Here is a 17,909-nt window from a genome sequence, read left to right as displayed (position 1 = left end):
ATTTGCATCATTATAACCCTTGACTGCCAGGCTGGCAATTCCAGAAACTTCAGGTGCAGAACAGTTATAAAATATTCCTTTAGAAAGTAGTTTATTAAACAACAAATTTTTTTGTCACCAATCACCAGGCAATGTCACTGTGATTGCTGATAAAAATAGATTAATTTAAATTTTAAAGATCACCTTCTGTTGCCATTAGGAACTGAATATTTTTCATTAGAAACTGAGTATTTTTCATTAGTGCCAGCGTCTTATCAGAATTACTTTCCATTCTAAGAGATGGGAAAAGTCTTGATAATTCATTTATCACTGTACAAGACTAATTTATTAATAAAACCAGACACCCTTGTGGAGGCTGCTGGACGAAATAATTGAACTAATGTTTGATTTTGCATTTTTGCAATAACCAGCTGAAGAGGGAAGAATCTGTATAACATCAGGACATAGGTGGGTAAATTCACTGGGGTTTGTAATCCAAGCTCTTCTTCTGCACTCTAATGAAGAAAATTTCTACTTTTACACCAGTGAAGGAGAAATGGGTTTGAGTTCAGGATGATAACAGGGGTGTGAAAATCCTGCCCTCCCCTTTCTCCATTCCCCAGGTACCCTATAATCTCCTTGGTGTACTTTCCTTCTTTTTCTGAATTCCCACAAAAGAAATGTTCCTTTTTAGCCATACCCAGCTACACCATATATATTTTCCCCTATTGGCTGCAAGAGCAATGATCTCAACTAGATACTGCTGCTAAAATTACATCCTGCTTTTCCTGCCTTGGTCAGCCAGCCTGTTTAAAGTTGTCACTTAATTCCCTGCCAAAACTGTTGTCATCTCAGCATAAACCTAGCAAAATTACCTTAAAATTAGCTTAATAACATAATTTACACTTACATTTTAAAATGTAAGGAAAACCTGAGTCCCTAAGCAAGCCAGACATCTCCTTATTGCCATGAAACAGTTCAGCCCCCACGGTGACTTTTCCCCAACCTCAACTCATTTGGGTTTTTTCCTCCAAAAAAGCCCATGAATGAACCCATACTGGGAACTTCGCTTTGTTTATAATTTCTCAGTGTGAAAATGCTGCTGAATCAGAGAAATATTTGCAGAACAGAACTCATAGGATTGAACAGAGCAGGGGTTGCTGATTATAGGTTGGCATAAGGTCTCTGGATGTGAAATTTTCGGGTTTGCTGGGATAACTGTAGATCAGGCTCTGCTCAGGGGGACCAAGGGGGATTCCTCTGTGACAGGAAAAGGCAGCACCTTGGGCTGATGGCTTTTTGCAGTTGTGGTTTTCCTCGTGGTCAGGAGCAAGGACGTGAAGGGAACACACAAAACTCTTTTTTTTCCTGCCTGTAAAGGATGGTGGCTGCTGGGGATGAGCAGCTCTGAGGGACCACGCCCTTGGACAGGGGTTAAGGGAAGAGGAGGGGAAAAAAAGGTAGAATTTGATCTCTACTCACATTTATGGGACAAAAGGACATCAAAAGAGTCTGCCCATCTTGTAGCTTCTTCTGTTGACAGTCTTCTGTAAGGAAAGGAAGGGGGAAGTTATGGACAACCCACAGCTGCTCGTCCCCTCTGGAGCTGTTTGGTGAGGACACCGAGGAAGGCTGGAATTCCTCTCACCTGATTTTGGAGGTGTAGGGTGTAGAACTGAGTCAAGTGACCCTGGGCTTCCTTTAGAATCAGTGAAGAGATACCAAGGGAGCCTCAGGGACTCTGCTCAGCTCACGTCCCCAGGCAGGCAGGTAAAATAGGCCAGATGAATCATACCCAAAAAGGCACCAATTTTTCCTCATTGACTCTAAGCAGAGGCCCGGGAAACAAGCTCAGATGCAGACATTTACATTGTAAAAGCCAAAAGTCAGGCGAAATGAAACTCAGCCTGTAGAAGTGTTTATTTCTCTTGCTTGCCTTTCAGGGGAAGGACAAATCTTATCTCAGGTGTAAGCAGGGACTTGTGATCAGATGAGTCCCATCCCACACTTCTCAAATCAGGGCTCTGGAGGGTTTGAAGCGTCTCCCTCCAGCATTTTGCAAACCATCACCCAAATTTTGGCAGCGTTAAATACAAGGCTGAGCTGAAGATGACCTGAAATTTCTGGTCACCTCTTGCACCAAGCAAACTGCTCAGGCTTTGATCTGTGATGACAGAGGTGTAAATGACATCCCCAAATAGGTGCAGACGTGTCCCACACGCAGCAGTGGGGACTGTGAGCCTGCCCTGTCTCATGGCAGAGCTCGTGCCAAAGTTCCAGGAATTTCCTGAGGCTGCTCCTGCTGGATCAGTGCCGCTTTGTTTTCCTGGTGGAAGCAGTCTCAGCTCACACAAAGTACAACAAAAGGAAGACAATACTGGAGGGGGGTGGTGGATGGGGGGGGAAAGGGAAGGGCAGCAGTGGGGTTGGGGTGGGATGCTGCAGCTATACTCACTTCAAAGCCCGGTTGGGCTTGTCCGGAAGAATAGCTGTGAAATCATTATATGAGTCTGATTTGTGAGACAGGCAGCCCAGGCGAGTCCTCATCCCTCTGTTCCTGTGGTCAAGGTGGGGAAGCAGGGGTGTTAGCAGGGGAAAACCAAAGAACAGGATGATTATAAAGTCTAGCCAGCTTGGCAAAAGAAAAAGAACAAACCCAAAAATAAAAACCTCAGTGGCTTTGTGCCAGATCTGTGTCCTTGGTTCCCTCATGTGTGAGAGGGACCCTGGGACATCTCCAGGCTGATGTTAAGGGTGAACACAGCACCAGAGCAGCTGAAGGATCATTCACACCAGGCATTCAGCTGCCTTAGCTGGCAGAAAGCCTTTGAAAGGCTGAGCTTTGGGATGGTTTCTTGGAAAGTCCTGCTCTGGTCAGGTGTGGGAGGAGAGCAATGGGCAGCAGTACAAGAAATCGGTCACCACGTTCCAGCAGCACCAGAAACAAAACAAATACCAGAGGTGGAGGGCAGGAGAGGGCTGGAGGAAGGAGAGGGGTAATAAGGCACCTGCAAGGTGAGCCTGTGCTGCAGCACCAATCGTTCCCAGCCAGGATCAATCCCGAGCGGCTTCTTTAGACTCAGGATTACATAAGCAGGATCAAACTGCCTGTTTCCTGACACGCTTACCCAGGCAGAAAATGGCTTTATAGCTTTTTTTACTCTAAATTTCAGCCCAGCCCTAGAGCCTTCGATCCCATGCCAGCCCCTGGTGTCCTTGCCCAGCCCCTTCCCGGGACAGCAGCCGCAGCATCCTTCATTACATAACCCGGGCTGGGCAGGCACAGAGGGACAAGGAAAGGGAGCACACGCATGCATTGCACGGGCCTGGCATCACCATCTCCCCAAAAACATGTGGGGCTGCTTCATGGGTTTGCATGGGCTCTGTGACCTGCCTCTCCAGCCCTGGGGTGTCTCCTCTTGGAGATTTCCGGGACATCAAACTGGGCCATTTTCTCCTCTGGACCATGGGAGCAGCACTCAGCGACCCCATCTCCACTTCCCAGCTGCTGGACCTACTTTGGAGCTGTTGGAAGCCCTTCTCCAAGCCCTGCTCCCAGCCAGATGCCCAATACTTTCCATGGCTGCACAAGTACAGCGTTTTTCCCCCTTCCATCTGTAATTCTTGCAGAACACTTCAGCACCAGTGCCTGAGCCAATCTGTAGCGTGCCTGTTTCCCCCTTCTCCTCCCGCCCTTCAGAGAGCTTCTATTATTGCACATTTTAATGTAATCTTAAAGCAAATTAAATGTTAATTAAATGCACCGAGTGTCTCCCTGGTGCAGCACAGGCAGCTCACGGCGTTTAACAAGCACAAAACCCAGGAACTCCTCAGTCACAGGAATTGTTGCACAGCCTCCAACTACGGCCCCACGGCCGTGGGCACTGCACGAACTCCAGATGAGAGCACAGGGAGTGCCATGTTCCCAGCTGTGCTCCAGTGGACACCAAACCCACTACAGGATCCTCCTGGTACCTCTGCAGATGCCTCCTACCCCCCACCTTGCTGTGCCCTGCTCTGTTTGCTCACGAATTTCCCAGCAAGAGGTGTGACAGGCGTCACCGCAGCGCTGCTCACATTCCCCTGTGATGCCTGAGATCAAGGGACTGCAGCAGGGAATCAGAGCAGAGAGGGCAAGGCAGGGAGCTGCTTCCTCATGGAACACACTTCTCTTGGCGAGGACTTCCCAGACAGGGCACAGGGGAGAGAAAGGGGGAAATAAATTGGGTCTGCAGGAGGTGGAGAGGCAAGGGAAGGGCAGGAAGGGACACTGCAGTGGGCAGAAGGGCTTGCTGGACGAGGCAGACAGTGACAGGGTGGCAGGGTTGGGGGATGCACCGTGTTCTTTCCAGTTACCTCCGTGGGATCAGTAAGGCAGCCATGCAGGCATCCAGCTACGGTTAACCCTTTAACTGGCTGGCTTGGACCACAGTCAGGGCTGCTTGCAGGAGGCAGGAGTGCAGGAAGAAGGGATTTACTCTTTCATGTCCTGGCACTTAAAAATGCACCAAAGGATCCTCTTTGCCACAGCCAAGAAGGGCCAGTTGTCCTCAACCCATTTGATCCTTGCCTCCTAGAGTGGAAAGTCAATTGTTCAATGGAAGACGTTGAGAGTTGAGGGATGGCCACAGAGGAGAGACAGCATTTCCTTCTAAGACCAGGACTGCAGGTAAAGTCCAGCTTCAGGTCTAAAGCGGTTTGAGTTTGGTGTCCCAGCTCACCGGGGAGCAGCAGGAGTTGGCATTATCCCACTCATCCTTCAGCACCTCCGAAGGTCTCTCCTCGAGGGGCAGAGCTCTGGGCTGACCTCACCAAGAAGACCAAACTACCTCTTGTGCCTGTCCCTCCAGGTCATGGCTGATGTTACTGGCCAGGCATCAGGGAAAAGCTGGCGCTGCAAACAGAACAACAGGAGGACCTCACGCAGCTGCAGGTGCTGCTCCTTTCACCAGCACGGGCTCAAGCACTCACACAAAAATGACTCAAAGCAAGCAGGGCCTCGCTGGGGTGGTGGGAGCCTGAGGGGAGCCACCAAGGAGATGCACAGCCTGCAAAAGGGGAGGGAAGGAGGGAAGGAGAGAGAGGGAGACTGGAGATGTGGGTTCCTTGTGTGCCTTGGCACTCTGGGGATCAACTGGTTGATGACTCTCACATCAACAGAGAGTGAAGGTGAGATTCAGCAGGCAGAAGAGCCAGGGGACAGAAAACAGGACTCTACAACGAGCCAAGGCAAAGGTTTCTGGTTTGCCAAGCTCCAGGTACCCTCCATGTCATGGTGTCACTGGGACCAACCGAGGAGGAGCCCGAGGAGCTGATGAGAGCTGAGAGGGTGTTCAAGGAGCCAGGACCCTGCTCTGGTGGGGCCTGGGGAGACCCTGGAGCTTGGGCTGCCCAGTGCACCATCCCTCTTAAAACCTGATTACATTAAAAACGCACAAAGCCTCTTCCCCACTAAATTAATGGAGCCGGGATTGCACTGCATTGCCAGTGAGTGCATTTCCTTAATCCTCGCCCCGACCGGCTGCTTCTCTGACTGAAATCAATCCTTGTAATTCCTTAAGCCCCTCTAAATTTCCTCATTAACAGCCTCACCCCCATGTGGGGCCACAGCACATGACTTCCTAGAGTGCAGCAGCTCCTGCTTCTCTTTCCCACTGCTGCTCCGAGCTGGCAGCGGAGCCATCTGCCCTCTCTCCTTTGCAGCCTCCTCCAGCAGCCCAAATTTTGGGGTACTGTTATGAAGGAGCCTTCAGCTCGCCCCCACTGCCACCCACTCAGCCCCCACAGCAGGCACCTGCACCGCTGAGCAGCACCCAGCTTCCCTGAGATCCCAAAGTCTGTCTGACTTCAGGGGTGCTGGGACCCCGTGGAGGAAATCCTGCTGCTCGTGGATACCCGTGGATGTTGCCTCTGTTTGCAAATAAATCCAGTCAGTTTTGACTTTAAAATGAAATCTGTCGTGTCTGGCAAATTGCAATAAAGGTCTTGGCGAGAGGTTTTGCCTCCCCTGCTCCACCCTTCATCCTGCCTTCCCCTCCCATGGAAGGAACCTGGTCAAGGAGAACTACCAGCCTCATCATGGATGAGTTTTGGGGGTTTCTCCTTGACAGACAGGAAGGGAGGGGTGTGATTAGGGCATTCAGGTTATCAAACCACCTGGGCAGAGATAAAGAAGCCATCCCAATACAAAAGAAAAAAAAAACCAGCAGCACAAAGGTTAAAAAACCAACCAAACAAATAAACAGAACAGCAAACCATGAGATCTCTCAGGGGCTTCAGGAGATTAAGACCATCCATTCACATACAGAGAAAGCCAGGATAAAAAATAAAAATAAAAATAAAAATAAAAATAAAAATAAAAATAAAAATAAAAATAAAAATAAAAATAAAAATAAAAATAAAAATAAAAACGAGCACGGAGGCACTGCAGACAGACAGACACCGAGAGAAAGATACTCACTGCCTTTGAGCTGTCCTCTCTGCCGGTGGGTCTGTGCCGACAGCGTGGTCAGAGAGGCTCTGGGGAGAGAGCAGAGCGGGCTTCTTCAGAGCCAGCCCCTGCTCGGGCTGACAGCTCAGCTCCGCACCCCCCGTGCCCAGCTCGGCACCCTCCGTGCCCAGCTCCGCACCCTCCGTGCCCAGCTCCGCACCCCCCGTGCCCAGCTCCGCACCCTCCGTGCCCAGCTCCGCACCCTCCGTGCCCAGCTCGGCACCCTCCGTGCCCAGCTCCGCACCCTCCCTGCCCAGCTCCGCACCCCCCGTGCCCAGCTCCGCACCCTCCGTGCCCAGCTCCGCACCCCCCGTGCCCAGCTCCGCACCCTCCGTGCCCAGCTCGGCACCCCCCGTGCCCAGCTCCGCACCCTCCGTGCCCAGCTCCGCACCCTCCCTGCCCAGCTCGGCACCCTCCGTGCCCAGCTCCGCACCCTCCCTGCCCAGCTCCGCACCCTCCGTGCCCAGCTCTCCTCGGGCGCAGCAGCGCAGCTCAGAGCCGCTCTCGCATCAGCCCCAGCCCGGCTGCGCAGCCGGCTCCGAGCGCTCAGCGCCGGCTCTGCTCAGGAGCCCAGCGCCTCCCAGCTCACCCCAGCACCTCCCAGCACCTCCCAGCGTATCCCAGCTCACCCCAGCACCTCCCAGCTCACCCCAGCGCATCCCAGCGCGTCCCAGCGCTTCCCAGCGCATCCCAGCGCATCCCAGCGCCTCCCAGCTCACCCCAGCGCATCCCAGCGCATCCCAGCTCACCCCAGCTCATCCCAGCGCATCCCAGCGCATCCCAGCGCATCCCAGCTCACCCCAGCGCATCCCAGCGCATCCCAGCGCTTCCCAGCGCATCCCAGCTCACCCCAGCACCTCCCAGCGCATCCCAGCGCCTCCCAGCGCATCCCAGCTCACCCCAGCACCTCCCAGCGCACCCCAGCACCTCCCAGCGCATCCCAGCGCATCCCAGCTCACCCCAGCGCATCCCAGCTCACCCCAGCGCATCCCAGCACCTCCCAGCTCACCCCAGCGCATCCCAGCTCATCCCAGCGCCTCCCAGCTCATCCCAGCGCACCCCAGCGCTCCCCAGGCTCACCCACCTGGCAGCAGCAGCGCAGCCGCTCCCCCGAGCCCCGGGGCACCGCGGCGCACGGGCGGGGCTGCCCAAGGCTGCCAGAATAAAGCACCCGCCCGCCCGGCTGCGAGCGGCTCCCCGGGGCTTTAGGGAGGGTTGCTGCCCCCAGATCGCTCATTTGCCACAGACAGGAGGGATGGGGGAGTTTCACTGAAGAGCTCAGGTGTCAGCAGGGAGATTTTGGCGCAAAGCAAAGGAGGATCTCGTTGCTGGGCACGGGAGCGATGCACCCAGTGGTGTGGCAGACAGCCTGAACCCACCTGGGGCTGGACATGCCCGCAGGCTCCCTCGGTGCTCTCACCCCAGAGGATGGGCTGCTATCCCCCTTTTTTCCTCCTGCACCCACCAGAGAACTTGTGTGGGATAGCCAGGGCACCACGGTGACTGTAACAACAACCTCACCCATGGCACCAGCATCCCCCCAGCTGTGGGCTCAGCACAGCCAGCAGTGAAGTGACTACACCCCGTGCCACACAGGCACTGATGGGGGTCACAGCCTCGCTGAGAGCTCAAGCCATGGGATCTCCATTGCTTTTTTTTTTTTTTTTTTTTTGATCCTGACAAAGCTGATTGACTAAAACAAACAGAAAACCAGAAAGAAGAAGAACTGATAATAAAAAGAATTCATAATAAAAAAAGTCCTCTGCAGTTTAACAAGTCATTGCCTTTTCCCTGGAAACTTGTAGTCACCTTCCTGTCTGCTAAAACACTGCTGGCCCTGGCACCCTGGTGCTATGAGCAGGAAACATGCCTTGAGATAGCACATTATCACCAGGCCCCATCCCTGGGGAGAGGCAGAGTCCTGCAAAACCTCCTAGAAAAGCACAGGGATTGGCAGCAGTGCAGCAAAGATCCAGCTCTCCACCAGCCTGGATCCCCTCCTGCACAGCCTGGCTGGCATGGAGATGTTTGCCTTGTTCTCATCCTCCCTGGCAAAGCCCGGGTCGTCCTGGCTGGGATTAATCACATCCCAGTTATCAGAGGACAAGCATTGCAAAAATGCCCTGGCCAGTGAAATCTCTAAAGCACAGTCAAAGGTTGAGGTTCATCCTCTGCCTCTCTTACCACAGGCTGGTTTGTCCAAGTTAAATAACAGTCAGCTGCAGCCCTTGCCCCAAAACCTAAGCCAAATTTAACTTCTAACGTGTTGTGTTTGGTTTAATACATCATTTCCATGCCTCTAGGCTCCCTCTGGGCACTGCAAGGTTTTCATAACAGACCCAGGACATCCCTCAGCTCACCCACACACACTTCGTGGGCTGGAGGAGGCCACTAAAATGTTCAATCCACACAGCTCGGGGTGATTCTGCTCCATTATTCAGATTCTCTGAGACTTTGCTGCAGTCCCAAAAAGATCAGGCTCTGGTCCACCAACACTGGGTGGGACAAATCCCCAGATCATGAGAGTGCTCCCACTTCTCCTTCTGCTTTTATATATTTTTATATAAAAATATCATATATGTATTTATTTATTTTATATAATGTATATAAATAACTTATAGTTATTTACATAATTCATATATTTGTATATATATATAAATATAATTATAAATATATGAATACATGTAATCTCTTTATATAAATATCTGTTTTATGTATTTATATAAATATATATCTGTTTTATATATTTATATAAATATATATTTTTAGATATTGCCATCTCACAGCCATGAGAACCTCAATTCCTACTTCTCCAGTACCTCATTAGACCCTTTTTGTGAGCTCAGTGAGATCCTGAATAACACCCAAATTACTTTGATTGCCAACAATTTTTCCTTCTAGTTTCCTGAGGCAGGTGTGAGTTAATAGGGAGCAAGAATAAGTGAATTGTTCTGACACAGGCACTACGGGAAATGTAATTAAATTGCAGATAAAGAGAATTATGGGGTTTTTACAGGGTAATATTTTAGAAAGCCTCTGTGCAGTAGGTTTATAGTAAATTCCTTCTAAAACAGCCCCCCTGCTTCTGACCACTCTTTAGTTTCTATTTAAATGCTTTTAATAAAATAACTCATTTTGATATTAGGCTTCAATCCCATCCAAAAATTTAAATCTCTCCAAAAATGACTCTAGAGCAATTTCCTCCTAACCTGGCAGCAGCAACCACGCCTGCAGTGAACACGAGCAGCGTTGGGAGTGTTGGCTGCCACCGTGGAAGGGCAGAGGGGGATTTGCAGCCTCTTCCCTACACATTGATCTCCCTCTCCAGGGTCTTTTTTATTTTCAATGCCTCCCTGCCTATTCCAGGGGTTTTGATTACTGAAATGGGTTTTTTCCAAAAAACCTCATCCAGACCAAACAGCTCCACCAGCTTCAGTTGCTTTTACTTCGTGATTTTTCTTGGGTCCTTGGCAGCCTCTCTCCTGGCTGCTGCTGTGCTCCAAGGGCCTCGTTCAAGCTTTCACAACCTCTTGGTCCAAGAGGATTTTCCCTCCTGCCAAAAAAAGCACTCCTTCACTTTGCTGTGGTGCTGGGCAGCTACATCCCTGTAGGTGAAGTCATTCCCTGGTGTGTTTTCCTGAGACCCTGCTGCCTCTGAGATCTCAGAGGACACTCAGCAGCCACAAGAAGGTGCCCCTGCCCATGGCAGGAGGCTGGAACTAGATGAGCATTAAGGTTCCTTCCAGTCCAGACCCTTCTGGGATTTTGTGTGGGCTCTGTGGCTGCAAAATGTCAATCACAGGGGGTTGGCTGTCTCCCACACTAGTCCAGGCTCTGGGAATTCAGGTGAGCTGCCTTAGGCTCAGCCACAAACCTGTGGCCACACTGTTGTAACCCAGGGGGGATTTGGGCTTTTGCTGGACTACTGAAAGGAGCAAAATGTCATTTGCTCTCCTTCATAGCCATTCCAAATTTATCCAGACTCCAGAGTGGCACTGATATGGGCCCAACCCCAAGGGAATTCAGATTACTAATTAATTAATCACTCTCCAGAGATTGCTCTTCTCCACCACCATTTGCAATTCTTGGAACTTGCATCCGACTCTGCTCACTGTGCCAGGCTGCCCTGCTGTCTTGTCTGAAAGCACAAGGTGTCTGCCTTGGAAGGAAGGAATTATGATTGGTGTAGATCACTTGCTAAACTACAAAACAAACCACATACTTATCTTAATTGCAAATAGAACCTGTTCTTAAAAAAAAAAAAAAGGTAATGTGGAGAGCAGGAAATGTCCACAGATGAATGTTTTTAAGGAATTGATTTTTCTATTCATCTTAAACCTCCAGTCATTCTCCACGTCAGGCCTGGCAGGGTGGAAATCCTAAAAGGTGAAACAAGGAGAGCCAGAGTTTCAGGGACAGATGAGGAAACCAAGCAGGCACCTCACATATGCTCTACAAGGCAGGGCAGGAGATGGGAGACACCCACAGAGCCAAATTCCCCTTGAAAATGAAAGCATACGTCCAAAAGTAAAAATAAAAACGAGTTACATAAAGTGAGATCCGCAGATGTGTCTGTGGCTTAGCTCGAGAGCATGGCAGCTATTTAAATTGTCCCCTGTGTCAATGACAAAAGTGTCTCCTGGCCATGCTCGTGGCTCCTGGGCTCGGTGGTTGCTGCAGCAGAACAGATGCTTCCCCTGCTCCCTCCCCAGCTCCTCCGGGCAGGCAGGACACAAAACCAACAGCAAAGCAGGGCAGGAAGCTCCAGGCTGAGAAGGGCAGGCAGGAATCAAAGGGAAGAATTTCCCCTTTAAAGCACTTTATGACAATTTCGTAATTGTTCCCCGAGGAAAGGCGCTGGCGTGCCCAGGAGCAGCTCCGCGGAAGGGAGCTGGGGAGGATGCTGAGCGCGGAGCAGGGAGGCAGAAGGGATCGGAGCTGACACAGAGCCGCTCTGTGCAGCCTTGGAGCCCTCCCAGCTCTCGGCATCGCTCTGCTGTCAATATGGCAGCGGCTGGAACGCAGCTCTGAGCGCGGCTGGGAAGCCGGGACAGACCCACCCCGGCAGACAGAGCTCCACAAAGATCCCCTGCCACGGATTGCCCGCTCCCTCGCAGGGTTTGGTTGAGATCTGATGCTCAGCACAGGTCAGGGAGACAGATAAGGTTAATTTTCTGCCGGGAGATCATCCGAGGTGCTCGCAAGCAGCCTGCATTCCGTGAGCTGACTACTGCAAACGAGCTGTTTATTGAGTGTTAAAAATTCGGGGTTGCAGCCCCAAAGCCATTTATGATGGACAAGGTCTGCTTCTGCCCTGCTCTTATCGCCGTTCTTCCAAAGCCTGGGGCCTGCGGGGCACCCAGGTCCCAGAGCGAGGATTTCCCGGGGCCATTCACGCTCCGGGGATGCGCAGCTGTGCCACGGGGAGGTCACTCCAGCACAGCAAAACACCTGGGCATGTGCTTAACTTTAAACACCGGGGTGAGCTGGGATTTCTCTTTCATCCATCTCTGGAGGCTGCTGCTGTAGCCTGAGCTAAAATATAAATGAGGTGAGCGAGATGAGCTCGTCCTCTTCCTCCAGCAGACGGTGGCTCTTTCATAAAAATGCCTGATGCACCCAGCAGCAGTTTCTCCTCGGGAGAGTGGCTGCCAGCAGTGCCCGTGCCCTGCCAGGCTGGAGAGAGATGCCAAAGCCCAGATGGGCAATGTCCCCAGAGCCACATGGCAGGGGACAGGGGAACGGGGGGACGGGCCAGGCTGGTCCCAGCGCTGCTCTGGGGGCTGCAGGGATGGGAGATGAGAGAAGGGCGGCTCAGCAGGGCACAGGGAGCTCAGCCCCCTCATTTTGCAACCTGTGGGCTCCCCAGCTGGAATTCGACCGCATTCCGCTGGGATGGGGCACAGCAGCCGAGAAGATGCCAGCACAACGGGCCCCTTGTATTTGTCAGCTGTGCCAAATAACCAGTTTATTTCCCCCACCCATGGGAGAACCCTCACCACTGACCCTCACCGCTGTGGGGGTGTCGGAGCAGCCCCAGAGTCACGGCAGGAGGAACATAAACCCCCCAGACCAGCTGCTTCTTCCCCAAAGAGCCTCTGCTATGTGCAAGTTTTTGCTCCAGCCTCAGCTCAGCGCAGCTCTCTCCTCTCCAGCACGGAATCGTTTCGCTCCAATTGGTCTCGTTTTTAACCAGCTCAGCCCCAGCGCTCAGTCACAATGTCACAGACACCCAAATATTCAAAGCAAACGCAATCCACCATTTTAAAAAACCACCGCAGCAGCAAAGCAGGGCTGGGGGGAGATGCCGAGATGGGGAAGATCTCCGAGGTGCAGGCACAAGCACAGGCCGGTGTTTTCTCCCAGCATCAAAGGCCCAGCGCTAATCCCATCGCAACGGAGATCGCCCCAGAAGCAGCCCCGCTCCTCCCCAGCCCGGGCTGGGCTGAGCCGAAGAAAAGCTGCTCTTTCCCCGCCTGCTGACTAATTACCAGCCCTGCCTGTGTCCCTTTGACCATTCACAAGACGCCACGGGAAGATTAAGGCAGGGGGAGCAGCACCGCAGTGCCATTAATGGGGTGACATCCGAGCATCACCCTTCCCCTCCCACTTTGCAGAGTCGCCCTTCCCCGCAGGAAAATGGGACAGGAAAAAGTCGAAATCCCTCCTCCCGCAGGGAAGGCCTTTCATCACCGCCCTGGCTCTTACCTGTGCTGCAGCTACGTGGCTTTTGGTGCTTGATGGCCATGGCTGGTTGGGGCCCTGAGGAGATGCGGGGTCCCGGAGCATCGGGGCGGGTGTGGGACTGTCCCGGGCTCGGTTCTCTCCTCCAGAGCAGCAGCACCGTGCCCCTTCCTTCCCCCGCGGGAGGAACGGGAGCTCTGGAAGGAGAGGGAAGGGGGAGAAGGGAGAGCTGTGGCAGATGCACACACACTCACACGGAGCAGGGGCTGGGCTGGGGTGGCACTGCCTGCCCGGCTCTCATCACTGCCGGGGCTGGCTGCTGCCCTGGGGGAATGGGCAGCATCCGCGGCTGGCCCGGGCACCGGGAAAGGGACGGGAAAGGGACAGGGAAGGGACGGGAAAGAGTCAGGGAAGGGACAGGAAAGGGATGGGAAAGAGTCGGGAAAAGGACAGGAAGGGGACAGGAAAGGGACGGGAAAGAACCAGGCAAGGGACAGGAAAGGCAAAGGAAAGGGACGGGAAAGAGGGAAGGGACAGGATGGGAAAGGGTCAGGGAGAGGAAAGGGACGGGAAAGAGTCAGGGAAGGGACAGGAAAGGGAGAGGAAAGGGATGGGGAAAAGGGAAGGGACAGGAAAGGGAAAGGAAAGGGGTGGGAAAGAGTCAGGGAAGGGACGAGAAAGAGTCAGGGAAGGGACGGGAAAGGGACAGAGAAGGGACGGGAAAGAGTCGGGGAAGGAATGGGAAAGAGTCAGGGAAGCGATGGGAAAGAGTCAGGAAAAGGACAGAAAGGGGACGGGAAAGAACCAGGGAAGGGAGAGGAAAGGGACAGGAAAGGGATGGGAAAGAGTCAGAAGGGACAGGAAAGAGAGGGGAAAGGGACGGGAAAGAATCAGGGAAGGGACAGGAAAGGGACAGGAAAGAATCAGGAAAAGGACAGGAAAGAGACAGGAAGGAATCAGGAAAGGGAGACAGGAAGGAATCAGGAAAGGGAGCAGAAAGGGACGGGGAAAAGTCGGGGAAAGGGATGGGAAAGAGAAAGGAAAGGAAGAAGAAATGGATGGGAAAGAGTCAGGGAAGGGACGGGAAAGAGTCGGGAAAAGGACAGGAAAGGGATGGGAAAGAGAAAGGAAAGGGAGAGGAAAGAGTCAGGGAAGGGACAGGAAAAAAGAAAGGGAGAGGAAGGAGACAGGAAAGGGACAGGGCCAGGAAAGGCACAGGAAAAGGACAGGAAAGGGACAGGAAAGGCACAGGAAAGGGACAGGAAAGGGTTCAGGGCCTCATGTGCCATCAGAGCGAGGAAAGGACTCAGTTATTTTAGAAACTCACTCCTCCACATTCCTACTCCTATATTATCTACAAACAACAAAACAAAACTCTCCTTTATTTTATTTATTTTTAACTAACAAAAACAACAAAAAAAAAATTCCCTAAATGATAGGGTTTTTTTTTTCTTTTCTTTAAACCCATTGAAACCTACTCTAAACTAAACACCCAAAAAACCACCAAAAACTCACACCTATAGCCCACCAAAACCTAAGCCACAACATTTCCAACACCAAAAAACTAATAAAAAAACTAAATAAATCAAATTACAACCCAGTAAAAATTTTCTTAATTTATCATCTCTTTTAAAACAACAAAATTTTTTCTTATTTAATGTTATTAATTTTTTATACTAATCAATACTTTACCTATTAAATAAACAATTTTTTCCACTTTTCTCCAAAAAAATATTTTTCCTAAACCAATTAAAAAAAAATACTTAAATTTACTTGTCTAAAAAAAAAAAAAAAACAAACAAAAACCTTTAAAAATTTTTCTCTCAAAATTACCCTAAACCAAAACAAATACAATTTTTGGGCATGGGGGAATCCATGGTCTTTGTTTGCTGTCACCTGGGTGTAGAAAATAGATTTGTTGAGAAATCTTAAAGTTTGACAGAAGGATTATATAGTATATATTTGCATATAAATTCTGAAGTAAGAAATTTTGGCTTAAAAATGTAATGGAAGAAGACAGATATTGTTGAGAGAGAAATGGAATTAGGAATAAGTTTTAAAAGACAGTTTTGTAAATATTTTAGAGAAATAGAACTATGAAAGATGTATCATAGTAGAACTTACAAGGGGTAATTTTAGATAATTGGTTTTAAGGTATTTATAGTATAGTTTAGTAAAAGTTGATAGGTTAAGAAATGCTTATAATGTTTTGTAATTAGGAAATAATTGACTTTTGACTGTGATGATGTGAATTATAATATTTGTATTGTCTCACCCTTCACATGAGACTGAAAATGGAATAAAAGTTTTTTAAATGCTTCTTGTTCTATTTTTGGGTTAAAAAAGAGTTAATCTGACAAAATCGGTGTTTTGTGTGAGGAATAAAATATTGGTTAATTCTGTGTTGTAAAATTGTATGAAGACATGAAAGCCTTCTCAATATATTATGTAGTATACAGTATATATTGTTTTTCTATAATATATAAATAATAATAGTAATAATAATCATAATAATAAATCAAACTTTAAAATTCCTCTACAAATCTATTTCAGGAAGAAATTTCTCTACAATTTCTGTAAAATAATAATAATAGTAGAAGTAATAATAATAATAATAATAATCATCATCATCCTCATCATCATCATCATCCTCATCATCCTCATCATCATCATCATCATCATCATCATCATAGTGATCGTAACAATAATAACAATAATCATAATAAATCAAACTTTAAAATTTCTCTACAAATCTATTTCAGAAAGAAATTTCTCTAAAATTTCTCTACAATAATAATAATAGTGATAGTAATAATAATAACAATAATCATAATAATAAATCAAACTTCAAATTTTCTCTACAAATCTATTTCAGGAAGAAATTTCTCTACAATTTCTCTACAATTTCTCTGCAATAATAATAACAGTAATAATAATAATAGTGATAGTAATAATAACAATAATCGTAATAATAAATCAAAAATTTCTCTACAAATCTATTTCAGGAAGAAATTTCTCTATAATTTCTCTGAAAATTCTCTACAATAATAATAGTGATCGTAATAATAATGATAATGATAATAATGATAATAATGATAATAATGATAATGATAATGATAATGATAATGATAATGATGATAATAATGATAATAATGATAATGATAATGATAATGATAATGATAATAATAATAATAATAATAATAATAATAATAAAAAAACTTTAAAATTTCTCTGTTTCAGAAAGGAATTTCTCTACAATTTCTCTACAAATCTATCTCAAACCTACGCAGGAAGGGATTGCAGTGATAGTTCAGCTTTTCGTGGGTGGCACCCCCAAGGCCGGTGCTGCCCAGGGACACTGGGGGGTGGCAGGGGGTGGCAGGGGGCACATCCCAGAGCAGCAGCTCAGCCTCCCCTCTCATGCCCGCTGCCTGGGCTGTCCTGATGCAGATGCAAAGGGCTGGCAGGGCTGTTTGGGGGGCTGAAAGTCTCCAGCCGTGCCACCTCCCCTTTGGATGGTGTCAGGAAGCCGCTGGCACAGCCACCTGCAGTCCCTGGCACTGCCCAAAATGGGGAGAGCCAGAGATCCAGCCAGAATCCTTCCCAAAGGGGCACCAATTCCTCCCTCCACAGATTTTATTTCTCACAAACACTGCATGCTTAGAAGCGTGTCATCCTCTGGAAGGAAGGGAGAGCTTTGTACCTTAGGCCTTTTTCAGCTTTTTTTGGAAGCTCCCAGATCTCTTCCTCTCCTCTGCTCCAGTGTTTTGCCACTCAGATCTCACCTGGGAGAGCTCAGTTTGGTCAGAAGGATGAAAATGGAAGTCAAGTCAGATGTTTGAGGTATCCTACCCTCCCCAAAAGCCCCACTCACCCGTTTTACTCCAAGGTTTCCCACTGGTGTTTGCAGACACATGGATCTCTAGCCACAGGGCTGCTGCTATTAGAAATCAATGGGTGATGCATGGAATTACAAGTGCAGAATTTCCAAGTCAATACCCTGCCCAGCAGTTAACCTGGGAGCACACCAGGCCCATCCCCATCTCTGGGTGGCTGTGTTCAGTCACACGCCTTCAAGACTCACCTAAAATGATGAACATTCCCACAGCAGAGGATAGAATCCATCCTGCCATCCAAAATCCAGTACTCAGCCTGCTCCACGGACCTCAGCATGTTGGCACCCAGCTCCAGGAAAGTTCCCCTCACAGGTCAGAACATATTTCCAGTCTCAGCATTCCATCAGCCCTGCAAGAGAAAAGGTCTCGCTGTGGGTCTGTGGCTGTGAATGGATTCTCTGCCTAGAGCAGCACATCCAAGGCCCAAGGGATGATCACTTCAGGGCCTTTAACCAGGTATTGGTGCCTCAAGTTTTAGCTTTTCTATTTTTCAGACTCTGGGCTGCTTTAGTGTGTGGGTCTGGGCTTCATATGAGGAGATGGTGGCTCTCTGCACAGAGCAGGGAGACAAAACAATTCCTTCTCCAGCTGGGCACCAAGGACAAATGATCCAAATCTCAGGTATAAACAAGCATAAGCAATGTGGGCTGAAGAGAGAAAAACAAGCAGAATGGGACTGCATGGGCTAAAGCTGGAACTGGACAAATAACTCCAATATGCAAATGGAGCAGAATTTATAAACGTGAGAGGCCTCATGACTGGGTGTCCATTTTTTGTGACCATTTTGATTCATCTTGGGTGCAGCCCTGGCTGGGCTCTTGTGCTGCCCAAGGTAGAGCCACTGAGACCTTTTAATAAAT

At 49.3% G+C, this 17,909-nt stretch overlaps 1 protein-coding gene across 17 annotated transcripts in view; it reads right to left on the bottom strand.

Annotated features, from left to right (window-relative positions):
• Window positions 1-17,303, bottom strand: part of LOC110478894 (regulator of G-protein signaling 8) — a 35,190-nt gene extending 17,887 nt beyond the window's left edge. Inside the window, exons 1-5 of one of the 17 annotated variants that reach the window (XM_077785267.1) lie at window positions 17,238-17,303; window positions 13,178-13,350; window positions 6,440-6,498; window positions 2,435-2,536; window positions 1,462-1,526 (exon numbers count right to left, since the gene is read on the bottom strand). In XM_077785267.1, coding sequence (XP_077641393.1) covers window positions 1,462-1,526; window positions 2,435-2,536; window positions 6,440-6,498; window positions 13,178-13,350; window positions 17,238-17,286 — 448 coding nt within the window. In that variant the 5' untranslated portion in view covers window positions 17,287-17,303. The other 16 variants (XM_021545791.3, XM_077785275.1, XM_077785278.1 and 13 more) reach the window with 16 other exon arrangements.
• Window positions 17,304-17,909: the final 606 nt, after the last annotated feature.

Source organism: Lonchura striata, chromosome 9 (assembly GCF_046129695.1).
Source record: "Lonchura striata isolate bLonStr1 chromosome 9, bLonStr1.mat, whole genome shotgun sequence".
NCBI lineage: Eukaryota > Metazoa > Chordata > Aves > Passeriformes > Estrildidae > Lonchura > Lonchura striata.
The sequence above is the reverse complement of the archived record's forward strand: the minus strand, read 5'-3'. Positions and strand labels throughout refer to the sequence as shown.